Source organism: Lepidochelys kempii, chromosome 1, assembly GCF_965140285.1.
Source record: "Lepidochelys kempii isolate rLepKem1 chromosome 1, rLepKem1.hap1, whole genome shotgun sequence".
Taxonomy (NCBI): domain Eukaryota; kingdom Metazoa; phylum Chordata; order Testudines; family Cheloniidae; genus Lepidochelys; species Lepidochelys kempii.
In genome coordinates this window covers 7980253-7993283 of record NC_136380.1, presented here as the reverse complement: position 1 = coordinate 7993283, position 13031 = coordinate 7980253, and the positions used below count along the sequence as shown (strand labels likewise).

Sequence of the window (13031 nt, the reverse complement as noted above, 5' to 3'; positions counted from 1 at the left end):
AACAGGGCCTAAAAATTTCCCCTTTAGTGTGAGCTCAACTGTTAAAAGTATGTGCGAGTTTGTAAGATGTCACAATGACCTTTAATGACAAATGTTGGTGGGAAAAGATATGAAAAGGAGACAGAAAAACTCAATTAGTCTAAATAAAAGGCCCTACTAATATGACTCAAGAACTCTGTTCAAATCATGGTTGGTAAACAAGAGAAGACGTGGAACCGGAAATGAACCAAAATCGGTGTGTCAGACATTAGGCCAAAAGGTTGGCCCAAAAAACGAGAGGGATGAATTATGCTGCCCACTTCCTGCCTTTCTGGGTTTCTTAAAAAGAGACTTTGGAAAAAACCAGCCATCATCAGCTCTCTCATCCCTCATCCCACCTCGCATCTCAGCTCCTCTTGTCTTGTCTTGACTGACCCCAAGATTGGAGCAAACCAGATTGAAGGACTTTCTTTCAGGAGGAGACCGGCTGGCCTTGGTTTTGTTTAAGGAACTTCGTTTTCACCTGTGAGTTCTAAAAGTCATCCCATTATCACCCCGTCCAGTCCTCAGCCTACCAGCACTGCCCAGGCACGTAAGATAAGAACACAGAACTGCCGCACTGGGTCAGACCAAACATGTAGCCCAGTATCCTGTCTTCTGACAGTGGCCTGTGCCAGGTACTTAAGTGGGAATGAACAGAATAGGGTAATTATCGAGTGCTCCATCCCCTGTCATACACTCCCAGCATCTGGCATTGATCCTGTGTTGTATTTCCTTCCATTGTTGAGTTATTTTTTGCCCCACTGTTTCTTTCCTGCTATTCTATCTCACTCTCACAGCTTTTCGTCGAGTCCTGAAGTCAATCATAAGGCGTCCATCCAAACTTGCCTTGTTTAAGGAGAAAGGATCCAATCAGATCACTGCCCTGATCAGAGCGTATCTAACCAGGGTCCAAGCAGCAGGTATCATGGTCGACTTGCCAGTCAAATCCTCCACTCATAACTAACCAGTGATCCAGTGTTCCAAAAATATCACCTAATGGCATATTTCACCTGTCCTGTCTCTCCTGTCTCTCCTCTGCTTTGAGTCTGTTTGTTAAGAGAAGGATCAGTGACGGCCCTTCACTTCAGGATCGAGAGTAAAATTAGCCTTCTCCTTTTCACTGAAGAAACGTTGCTCTGAAAATAAGAGGCTGATATTTTGGCTCCAAAAGGAGAGACTTCGATAAGGTCTGACTAAGTTTGTTTTGCGTCATCACTCAACCGCAGTTTAACTAGACATGCTTGTTTTCATTTCTTGTGTTTAGTCAAGAAACTTTCACTTGGAATGAATGCTTCTGGGTGTTTGCCAAGCAGCTGTGTAAAACCAAGGGCTCTGTTTAAAAATAACCCCAAACCTGCCTATCACTGTTTAATGTTGGACTGTCAAAGAGTTTATAAACACCTTTAACTCTTTAGGCCTTTAAGATCAATGTCGATATAACAGATCCTAAATGTAGGAGATATCACAGGAGGTCACCAATCTTGCTGGTAGCTCCCTCAGTGTCCTCTCCCCAGCAGCGGCCAAGGCAGGCTGTTGCAAAGGAAGGCAAAAAGGCCGATAATGCAGCTGGCTAATTGCTCAGTGTGATAGACGAGGGGAAAGGTCCCTTCTCACCCCCTGGCGAGATTAACTGATGCTATTTTGGTTTCCCTTTTCTTAGTTTCTATAGTTAATCATGATGGGGCTGCACATGGGCTCAGAATACCCCTGAAATTTGCAGGAATCCAGGCCTACTTAGTGATTCAAGCCCCTCCCATAGTTTGTATAATTGTCCACCCCTTTCCAAAACCGAGCCACAGGGCCTGAGTCTCCTCTAAGCTTACATGGGTATAAATCTGGAGTAGTCCCACTGGGGTCAATGGAGGGCCAACAACAGCACCAGGGGGGCAGTGAGAGAGAAGAGAATCCGTAGGACTAGGAAGCTACAGAAAGTCTTGGACTCAGCTGCAGAATTTCTTTGGGGCTGCTGGTAGTGATGAGTTCTCTTTGTTAATGCTGAGCTGAGCTCATGGTTTCATCCCACCGAGATTTTCCCCTGCTCTCTGCATCTCCACAACAGACACAAAGAGCGGAAATGCCAGACCCAGCACCGTTGGTACCGACCGGTATAACTTCGTTACAGTTATGGTGCCCCGGGGTCAAACTCCCATGCTGCTGCAGAGACCTCCATCCAGCCTTCTAAAGTATGATCTCTGGAGCACAGTGACACATGAAGGGGTTAAAGGCTAGTGCTGGTGGGTTTTTGCTGCGTATCTCTGCTCTGGACTCATGGGCGTGTGGGCCAAAATTCTGCTCTCAGTGACACTGGGACGACCCTGTCAAAGTCAGTGGGAAGGTTGACACAAGGGTAAAGGAGAACAGAACCTGCCCCTGTATCTTTAACCCCTGGGACATTTGTTGTTTGAGTGGTGGGGTGTGGAACGAAGGCTGGGGTTCCTGGATTGTGATCACGCAGCTCCTTGCAGACCGCAGCCGATGGAATCGTGCTTCTGTATAGCACCCTCTCCATCTTCCCCTGAACACCCACAGCTGATGATGCTTTTGTGGCTCATTCTCTGTCACTGATTTCACTACTGATGTCCGCTCCATGGTGCTCAGTCTGCTGAACCCAACTCCCCGTGCTGGGGCTGGGCTATGTGGTGGATAGGTGGATGAATGATTGGTTTGCCAGCCCGGAGATGGCAGAGGAAGCTGTATGAGTGCATGTGACCACCCAGAGAGAGGGTGCTGAAGGAAAAGAGGCAAGCACTGAGCCCAAAGGGACCACACGGAGAGTGGGAGAGGGAGGAGCGGTGCTGGAAGGAATGGCCAGAGAAGCAGGGCAAGGTGGGATTCTGAAAACCAAGGGAAGACGTGATCACTATGTTGAAAGCAGTGGAGTGGTCATGGAGGAGGAGGACAGAATATTGTCTCAAGCCTGCTAAAAATAGCAATGTGGGTGTCCTGGCTCAGGCTGGAGCTCAGGCCCTGACGTCTAGGGGGTCGGGTGAACTTGACAGCCCCATTTCCAGCCTGCAGCAGAACATCCACACTGCTATTTTTAGCACTCTAGCTTGAGCCTCGCTAGCGCAAGTCTGTTTACCCAGGCTGGGAGACTCACTCCCAAGTTCAATGCAAACAGGCCCAAAGACGTCATCAGAGACCTTGTTGAGAGCCATTCAGTGGAGTGGAGCTGGAGGAAGATGCAATAATGGGGATGCAAGGTGGAGTGGAATGAGAGGCACTCAAGCTAGTGGGACTGAATGTCTAGCATGCGGAGGTGAGAGGTGAAGGGAAGACGTGTCCAGGTTTATGGGTTAATTAGGTGTCCATGCACCTCGCAGATAGTGGTAAAACTGCAGAATCCATTCTCATGGTCCATGGCTGTGGGACCAGATCTGCAGCTGATGAAAATCAGCCCATGGAGCTACAGTGATTTGCCATTTTGCCTGAGAAGATCTCAGGAAGGCAAGAAGAAGCTGTTGCCAGAAGCTGGGATTGGGTGTCAGGGGATGGATCACTTAATGATAAACTGTCTGTTCATGCCCTGTGGGGCACCTGGCATTGACCAAGGTCAGAGGACAGGATACTGGGCTGGATGGACCTTTGGTCTGACCCAGTATGGCTGTTCTTATGTTCTAACAACCCACAAGAGGTTAAGACAACAGAGTCCCAGGATGTAACATCAGGAAGTTCAGCTTTATACTTCTGCAAATCCTGCGTTCTTCAGACATCAGCTTCTACCATTACAGGCGTTCTAGTTCTCAATGTGTTGTTCAACCAGGTATCTGCACGCAACAAACCATGTTTCAGAGGTGCCATCCTGTAATCTCACAGAGCTACGTGCTGATCAGAATCTGACTCTGCAGCCTTTTGTCAGTAGCTGTTTTATTATTGTAACATCATTTTCCCTGGGGGTTTTCTTTTAGTACTAGTAACGTGTGTTCTGGCACCACATTGTCTTGTTTCCCAGTGTCCAGTTTAAGAGGAATACAATCCATTTGTCGTCAGATTGACGCTCCCTTCACTGCTGCAGTGGTGTCCACCGGCTTTATGAAAAATTCCTCCAAGCTAGTGGCGTTTCATCCCTTGTGTTCATGCTTGCAAACTCTTGAAAAGTGATGGAATCCACTGCCGGTTTTGCCTTTCCCTCGTATCCTGGGCATTGTCCTGGCTTGTGCTGGTTTTCACAGCCCGTGCAGCTCCATGTGCTGGTCCTGCTTAATTTGGATTTTGAGCTCTGCCTCCCTTTCTGCCACAGATCTCTTTTCATGTGGTATTTTGGCTTCTCTCTTATATCTCCAGTGTCCACCCTCCATTAGCTTCAGTCCGGTGCCTTCTGTTGGTTGGCAAATTCTAATTGCTTCATCAAGGGTTAATTCCCCCCCCGTAGTTTTCCCCTGTATTTTTTGTTCTGGATTCTAATTGCAACCTGGTCTCTTATTAGGAATGCTGTTAGCCCCCGCTCCCACCCCCCGAAATAGCAAGACTGGCTCTTCAGCCGTAGATCTGTCACAAACTCCTCTCTAACTGCGCTTTCTTTTTGCACCCTCGGGTTAAAAATATTTCACGCGTATGTTACGTTTTTACATGGAAGGCAGCTCTCCTCCATACGGGTTCAGAGTTAGCCTCCCCAGTCTGAGTTAACTGAGAACTAGTAGACACTTCAAGTGCACCAGAACCTGCTATTGTCACAAAGAAGGCTTCATGCTGATTGCCTTTGTTTTCACTGGCACCCATCTCTGGCAGGTATCAATCTCTTCTGGTTGTCTTCCACGTTTCCAGGGAGTTTCAGCTCTGGTGGAGCTTTTAGCTGCACCGTTCTTCCACTCAGGTTATTTTAGTTAATTTCTGCTCCTGGTGCCGTTTGGGATTCAGTAATCACTCTGAGCCCAAAGGGTTAGACTGGTGGTCCCCAAACTTTTCACGTTGCACTGCCCCTTACCACTGTCCCTGCCCCCCCGGCCCCAGGATCCGCAGTCAGGAAGTGGGCCACAAGCGGGGCTGCGGCTCCGGGGGTGGGGGAGTGCAGACAAGGGTAAGGGGGCTGAGAGTGGGGCCAGAACCATAGCCGGTCTGGGAGCCAGAAGTTGAGGCCGGGGCCACAGCTGAGGGCGAGGCCCCAGCACAGCTGGGGGTAGAGCGGGGCTGGGTGGCGCTCCCTGCCCACCCCCTATGGGGGCTGGCCCAGACTCTGCCACCCCCCCAAACGTTCCTCTGTGCCCCCTAGGGGGGCGTGCCCCATAGTTTGGGGACCACTGGGTTAGAGGAAGATCCTCTTTATTCAGGAACGCTGTTCCAACTACAACGGCAGCCTGCCTCTGCCTGACTTCCTGTCTGGGAAGCCAAACCATGAAAGATACAATTCCCAATCCTGCCAGCTTCCCAGGTCGTGGCTCCCTCCGCTGGCAGGCTGCTGTACTGGAGGTCAGGCTGGAGGCTGGATGGGAGCAAGGTGTGGGTGCCAGGGGAAGTTTCCAGCAATGGTGGAGCCGATTCATAGATTCCCAGGCCATTGGGATCATCTAGCCTGCACAACAGAGGCCAGGGCACTGCTCCCAAACACTCTCAACAGAGAGAGCTTCTTGAGTCTGTCGCTCTCAGGCAGGTTTTCTACCCCTTGAATCATTCTCCCGGCTCTTCTCTGACCCCTCTCCAATTGATCAGCGTCCTTCTTGCCCTGTGGGTAGCAGAACTGGTCACTGTATTCCAGCAGCGGCTGCTGTCAGATCAGCAGGCAAAGACTGAATTCCAAGCTGCCTACAGCACTGGGCTGGCACAGAGCAAACTAAACAACCTCACCAAAAACCAAAGACCAAGCCCTTTCCACATCAGGTTTTCTCTGGGTTTTAAACTTCCTTCATCCATTGAAAACCACTCAGGCTAGTCTGGCAGCGCTGCCAGCACTTTCCAGGGGCAACATCTCCCCGAAACCACCTGGAGGCCACCAATAGCCCAACCCCAATCAGTGCCGAAGTACATCAGCAAGAATCCAGTCCTTTAAACCAAGTTCCCAGCATGCATCGGGCTCTCCTTAGCACAACTCAGTTAAGGCCTTTCCCTGAGTTCCATGGCAACAGTTCCCCAGTCTAGAGGCCTTAAATTACAGCCTGTAATGATGATGCCTCTGGCAGGACACAACTGAGAGTATCAGTTGAGGACAAATTGCTTAGAGCAGGGCAGTCACAGCCCCAGGCTGGTGGTTCTCCACCTCTAAGGCACATCAAACCAGCCAAACAGAGAGGACTTTGGTCTCACCCCACTGGCTAAGGTGAGTCATACAAACAATTCCCTTAGACACTCCAGTGTCCCAGTATTACCACCCATGCCACTCGTTATGGGGAGGAATGGTTATGAAAACCAACACCCCAGTAAAGAAAAAACGTTCTCTCGATCCCAAAGGACCAAGCCCCAGACCCAGGTCAATATACAAATCAGATCTTACTCACAAATCACGCTGTTGCCAATCCTTTAGAATCTAAAATCTAAAGGTTTATTCAGAAAAAGAAAGAAATATCGATGAGAGCTAGAATTGGTTAAATGGAATCAATGACATACAGTAATGGCCAAGTTCTCAGTTCAGGCATGTAGCAGTGATGGAATAAACTGCAGGCTCAAATCAGCTTGGCTTAATGGTGAAATCCTAGCGGATCTTAAACATAAAAGAGAAGCTTACAAGAAGTGGAAGGTTGGACATATGACCAGGGAAGAGTATAAAAATATTGCTCGGGCATGTAGGAATGATATCAGGAGGGCCAAATCGCACCTGGAGCTGCAGCTAGCCAGAGATGTTAAGAGTAACAAGAAGGGTTTCTTCAGGTATGTTGGCAACAAGAAGAAAGCCAAGGAAAGTGTGGGCCCCTTACTGAATAAGGGAGGCAACCTAGTGACAGAGGATGTGGAAAAAGCTAATGTACTCAATGCTTTTTTTGCCTCTGTTTTCACTAACAAGGTCAGCTCCCAGACTGCTGTGCTGGGCATCACAAAATAGGGAAGAGATGGCCTGCCCTCTTTGGAGATAGAGGTGGTTAGGAACTATTTAGAAAAGCTGGACGTGCACAAGTCCATGGGGCCGGACGAGTTGCATCCGAGAGTGCTGAAGGAATTGGCGGCTGTGATTGCAGAGCCATTGGCCATTATCTTTGAAAACTCGTGGCGAACCGGGGAAGTCCCGGATGACTGGAAAAAGGCTAATGTAGTGCCAATCTTTAAAAAAGGGAAGAAGGAGGATCCTGGGAACTACAGGCCAGTCAGCCTCACCTCAGTCCCTGGAAAAATCATGGAGCAGGTCCTCAAAGAATCAATCCTGAAGCACTTGCATGAGAGGAAAGTGATCAGGAACAGCCAGCATGGATTCACCAAGGGAAGGTCATGTCTGACTAATCTAATCGCCTTTTATGATGAGATTACTGGTTCTGTGGATGAAGGGAAAGCAGTGGATGTATTGTTTCTTGACTTTAGCAAAGCTTTTGACACGGTCTCCCACAGTATTCTTGTCAGCAAGTTAAGGAAGTATGGGCTGGATGAATGCACTATAAGGTGGGTAGAAAGCTGGCTAGATTGTCGGGCTCAACGCGTAGTGATCAATGGCTCCATGTCTAGTTGGCAGCCGGTATCAAGTGGAGTGCCCCAAGGGTCTGTCCTGGGGCCGGTTTTGTTCAATATCTTCATAAATGATCTGGAGGATGGTGTGGATTGCACTCTCAGCAAATTTGCGGATGATACTAAACTGGGAGGAGTGGTAGATACGCTGGAGGGGAGGGATAGGATACAGAAGGACCTAGACAAATTGGAGGATTGGCCCAAAAGAAATCTGATGAGGTTCAATAAGGATAAGTGCAGGGTCCTGCACTTAGGACGGAAGAACCCAATGCACAGCTACAGACTAGGGACCGAATGGCTAGGCAGCAGTTCTGCGGAAAAGGACCTAGGGGTGACAGTGGACGAGAAGCTGGATATGAGTCAGCAGTGTGCCCTTGTTGCCAAGAAGGCCAATGGCATTTTGGGATGTATAAGTAGGGGCATAGCGAGCAGATCGAGGGACGTGATCGTTCCCCTCTATTCGACATTGGTGAGGCCTCATCTGGAGTACTGTGTCCAGTTTTGGGCCCCACACTACAAGAAGGATGTGGATAAATTGGAGAGAGTCCAGCGAAGGGCAACAAAAATGATTAGGGGTCTGGAACACATGACTTATGAGGAGAGGCTGAGGGAGCTGGGATTGTTTAGCCTGCAGAAGAGAAGAATGAGGGGGGATTTGATAGCTGCTTTCAACTACCTGAAAGGGGGTTCCAAAGAGGATGGCTCTAGACTGTTCTCAATGGTAGCAGATGACAGAACGAGGAGTAATGGTCTCAAGTTGCAGTGGGGGAGGTTTAGATTGGATATTAGGAAAAACTTTTTCACTAAGAGGGTGGTGAAACACTGGAATGCGTTACCTAGGGAGGTGGTAGAATCTCCTTCCTTAGAGGTTTTTAAGGTCAGGCTTGACAAAGCCCTGGCTGGGATGATTTAACTGGGAATTGGTCCTGCTTCGAGCAGGGGGTTGGACTAGATGACCTTCTGGGGTCCCTTCCAACCCTGATATTCTATGATTCTATGATTCTATGATAAGTCTCTGGAGTCCATCCACACCTGGGATGGGTCATTCAGTCCTTTGTTCAGAGCTTCAGTTTGTAACAAGGTTCCTCCTGAAGTAAGAAGCAGGATTGAAGACAAGATGGAGGGGTTTCCAGGGCCTTTTATATTCTTTCTCTTGTGGATGGAAACCCCTTGGTTCTTCTGTGCAAAATCACAGCAACAAGATGGACTTTGGAGTCACATGGGCAAGTCACATGTCCATGCATGACTCAGTTCTTTACAGGCTGACACCATTGTTTACATGTTAGTTTGAACATTCCCAGGAAAGCTCAGATGTGGTCTGGAGTCTCCCAAAATTCACTGTTGAGTTAAGTGTTTCTTGACTGGGCACTTACTCAAAATAGTCCTTTCTCAAGAAGATGACCAAATGCTTCACTGAGGCTACTTAGAATCAAAACACATTGAGATACAAGTACATAGCCAATATTCATAACTTCAACTACAAAAATGATACACACATACAGATAGCATAATCATAACCAGCAAATCATAACCTTTTTATGGACATCTCACACAACAACCTTTGTACAATATTTTCTGCAAATATATAACAGTGGTTACAACAATGATCTATACGGTCACAGTTTATGTCAATAACATCACATAGCCAGCGTCTCGCAGGCAGGGCAGACCCACTGCTTCCATAATTATGACAGGAGGAAGGTGGGGATGGACTTGAAGAGGCAGGAGGGTTAGAAGGTAGCTTTCTGGGGGCTGGGGAGGGCTGGGGAGGGCAAGCTAGGAACCAGTTAAACAGGTGCCAGAAAGGAGGGAGGTGATGGTTAAGCAGGAGGAAGTGGGTGCTTGGGCTAGGGAGCTGACATACACCATCTCGTCCGACTGTGACTCACGGGGAGAATCGTGCCTGTCACTGCAAGGGTTAGGCCCTCGGTCAGTGCCAGGCCACAAGGTGGGGATGCGGGGAAGAGAGGACGGGCTCATGACCGCTGGTGGGGACTCTTTCCCCGGGGCAGTGGGAGCGAGGGGAGTGACAGCTGCTGTGCACGTCCCTTTGGTGGCTGCCCATGTGCCAGGCAGCGAGGGACGTGCTGGTGATTCGGGGATCCCAAACCGCAGGCCGGAAGGGCGCCTTTCATGTCTCTGTGCCCAGCATACTGAGCGGGCTGGGGCCAGCGTGTTCCAGCCTCCCACTGCAGCTTGAGCCCTGGGAAAGCCCAAACCTTGGCGACTGTGGTAGCTGGGGGCGGGCAGGCGATTCTGTCCCATGCAAACTCCCCGCCTTCCATCGCTTGTGGCTCCCCTGTGGGCAGTCAGAGCTCAACCTCATACTTTCACTTGTATGCCCACACCAGCACTGTCCCTCACCCCCTCACATGCCTCTCCCCAGGAGTTCCTTGTGTAGCCCCTTCGGGTTTAGCGAGCATGGCCCCTTTAAATCTTTTTCCTAGGTGGGGAGCGGGAGCAGTGAGAGAAAGGAGGGAAACTTCAGGTGGGGCGCTGGAGCCAGAGAGAGGGAGAAGGGCTGCAGCCCACAGGCCCTTGCAAAGTGAAGCAGCAGAGAACCTGCCTGAAGCCTGGGAAGGACAGGGCGGCCGATCGGGAACACCCCAGGACAGGAGCCAGGAGGAGCACTGTGCCAGGAGGGAATCGCCCGAGAAGGACAGGCTGGAGCTGGACCCAGTATCCCGGCTGCCCAGAGCTGCATGGGGCTGTGAGTCCTGGGGGTTGTGACTCTGCATTGGGAATAAGGAGGGAGGCTGTAGCTAGTTAAGTGGGGAGGTTGTCGCTCTGTGTGGCTTTGCAGAGAGCGTCAGAAGAGGGCACCGGAGGGGTTTGTTGGGGAAAGTTCACCGGTGTCGAAGATAACCAGGAGCACCCAAGACTCCCCACCGGACTGGAACTTTGCTCGGGACTCCTGACCTCTGTGCGCAGACACATTGCTCAGTGTTTGCCCTTTCAGACTGTGCTACCCCTGGGCCTTTGGGGCCTTGGTTTGGGTGCAACCCTGTTCTACTGCTCTCCCTATATTTCCCCTTGTTGTTTTTCTCCTCTCATCCCTCTGTAAATAAATATCTCCCTTTGTTATATCCATTGTACTTTTCCTGTGTGTGTGTTTGTGTTCACTCTTGGGGGTTTGGAACAGGTGCCCCTGGGGTGGAAGGGATTTTTCCTGCTGCATTCCTGTGCACGCCTTCTCTTGGCCAGAGCTGCATGCAGAGCAGACTCCATATTGGCCACGAGGGCGCTAAAGTTACACTTGTAATGCTCCTTCCCTCCCCATCACTCACCCACCTACTGACAGGTTTCAGAGTAGCAGCCGTGTTAGTCTGTATCCACAAAAAGAAAAGGAGTACTTGTGGCACCTTAGAGACTAACAAATTTATTTGAGCATAAGCTTTCGTGAACTACAGCTCACTTCATCAGATGCATGCAGCGGAAAATACAGTGGGGAGATTTATATACACAGAGAACATGAAACAATGGGTGTTACCATACACACTGTAACCAGAGCGATCACTTAAGGTGAGCTATTACCAGCAGGAGAGGAAAAAAAACCTTTTGTAGTGATAATCAAGGTGGGCCATTTTCAGCAGTGGACAAGAACGTCTGAGGAACAGTAGAGGGGGGGAAATAAACAGGGGAAATAGTTTTACTTTGTGTAATGACACATCCACTCCCAGTCTTTATTCAAGCCTAATTTAATGGTGTCCAGTTTGCAAATTAATTCCAATTCAGCAGTCTCTCATTGGAGTCTGTTTTTGACGTTTTTTTGTTGTAATATTGCGACTTTTAGGTCTGTAATCGAGTGACCAGAGAGATTGAAGTGTTCTCCGATGGGTTTTTGAATGTTATAATTCTTGACGTCTGATTTGTGTCCATTTATTTTTTTACATAAAGAGTCTCCAGTTTGGCCAATGTACATGGCAGAGGGGCATTGCTGGCACATGATGGCATATATCACATTGGTAGATGTGCAGGTGAACGAGCCTCTGATAGTGTGGCTGATGTGATTAGGCCCTATGATGGTGTCCCCTGAATAGATATGTGGGCACAGTTGGCAACGGGCTTTGTTGCAAGGATACGTTCCTGGGTTAGTGTTTTTGTTGTGTGGTGTGTGTTTGCTGGTGAGTATTTGCTTCAACAGACAGCCGCTCAACCTGAAGCAAATACTTAAATTTTAAGCACTCTCTGCCATATCTGTTTGGTCCTCGCCCCATACACAATGGGGTTCAGCATGGGTGGGACCAGGAGGTAGAAGTTGGCCAGCAGGATGTGGATGCGAGGAGACACATTTTGGCCGAACCGGTGTGTCAGCGATGAGGCGACAATGGGTGTGTAGAAGGCCAGGATGGCGCAGACATGGGAGATGCAGGTGCTGAAGGTCTTGAGGCGGGCATCAACTGAGGCTAGCCTGAGCACGGCCCGCAGGATCATGATGTAGGACAGGACAATGAACAGCAAATCCATGAGCAGCACCAGAAAGCCAATAGTCAGGCCATAGAGATTGCTGATGGTGATATCCCCACACACCAGTATCACAACTGCCATGTGCTCACAGTAGGAATGTGCGATGATGTTGGTCCTGTAGTACGCGTACCGTTGGACAAGTAGGAGCAGTGGAGAGATGTACAACATGCCCCGGATCATGGCCGCCAGCCCAATCTTGGATACGATCATGTTGGTCAAGACGGTCTTGTGCCTCAGTGGGTTGCAGATGGCGATGTAGCGGTCGAAAGCCATGGCCAGGAAGATCCCAGACTCTATGGTTGAGAAGGAGTGTATGACAAACATCTGGAGGAGGCAGGCTTCCAAGCTGATTTCTCTGTAACTGAACCAGAAGATGGCCAGCAGCTTGGGCATGGTGGAGGTGGAGAGGACTAGGTCGATGACGGCCAGCATGGAGAGGAAGTAGAACATGGGCTCATGCAGGCTCGGCTCCGTCTTGATGATGAAGAGGATGGTGCAGTTCCCCAGGATGGCGATGACGTACATGAAGCAGAAGGGGATGGAGATCCAGACATGCAGGGTTTCCAGCCCAGGGATGCCGATCAGGAGGAACTTTGCGGGATGGAAGCAGGAGCCATTGAAAGGTAACATGATGCATTTCCTGCGCCAGATGAGACTTCAAGAGATGCTTCTGGCCCTATAATGAGAGGCAGCGGGTGCTAGTTGGCAGAGATTGCATTGCCTCTAACTAGTACTTAGGAGTCTAGTGCTGGGAAGAAACAGATCTACCAGCCTGACCACACTGTCCCCACTTAACAAATAATTAACCATCGATGGTGAGGTTCTGTGGCCTGTGCTATGCAGGGGGTCCGAGGAGATGATGCAAACGGGCCCTTCTGGCCTTCAAATCTATGAGGCACTGATTCAATTAGGGCATGATCCAACTCTTACTGAAATCAACGGGGAGTCTTTCCATTGATGTC

The 13031-nt window shown here is 49.6% G+C and overlaps 1 protein-coding gene across 1 annotated transcript; it reads right to left on the bottom strand.

The window, feature by feature from the left end:
• Positions 1-11772: 11772 nt before the first annotated feature.
• LOC140898654 (olfactory receptor 52M1-like) lies at positions 11773-12699 on the bottom strand. The gene has a single exon (XM_073312836.1). The coding sequence runs from the start codon at positions 12697-12699 to the stop codon at positions 11773-11775; it is 927 nt and encodes a 308-aa protein (XP_073168937.1).
• Between the last annotated feature and the right edge of the window lie 332 nt (positions 12700-13031).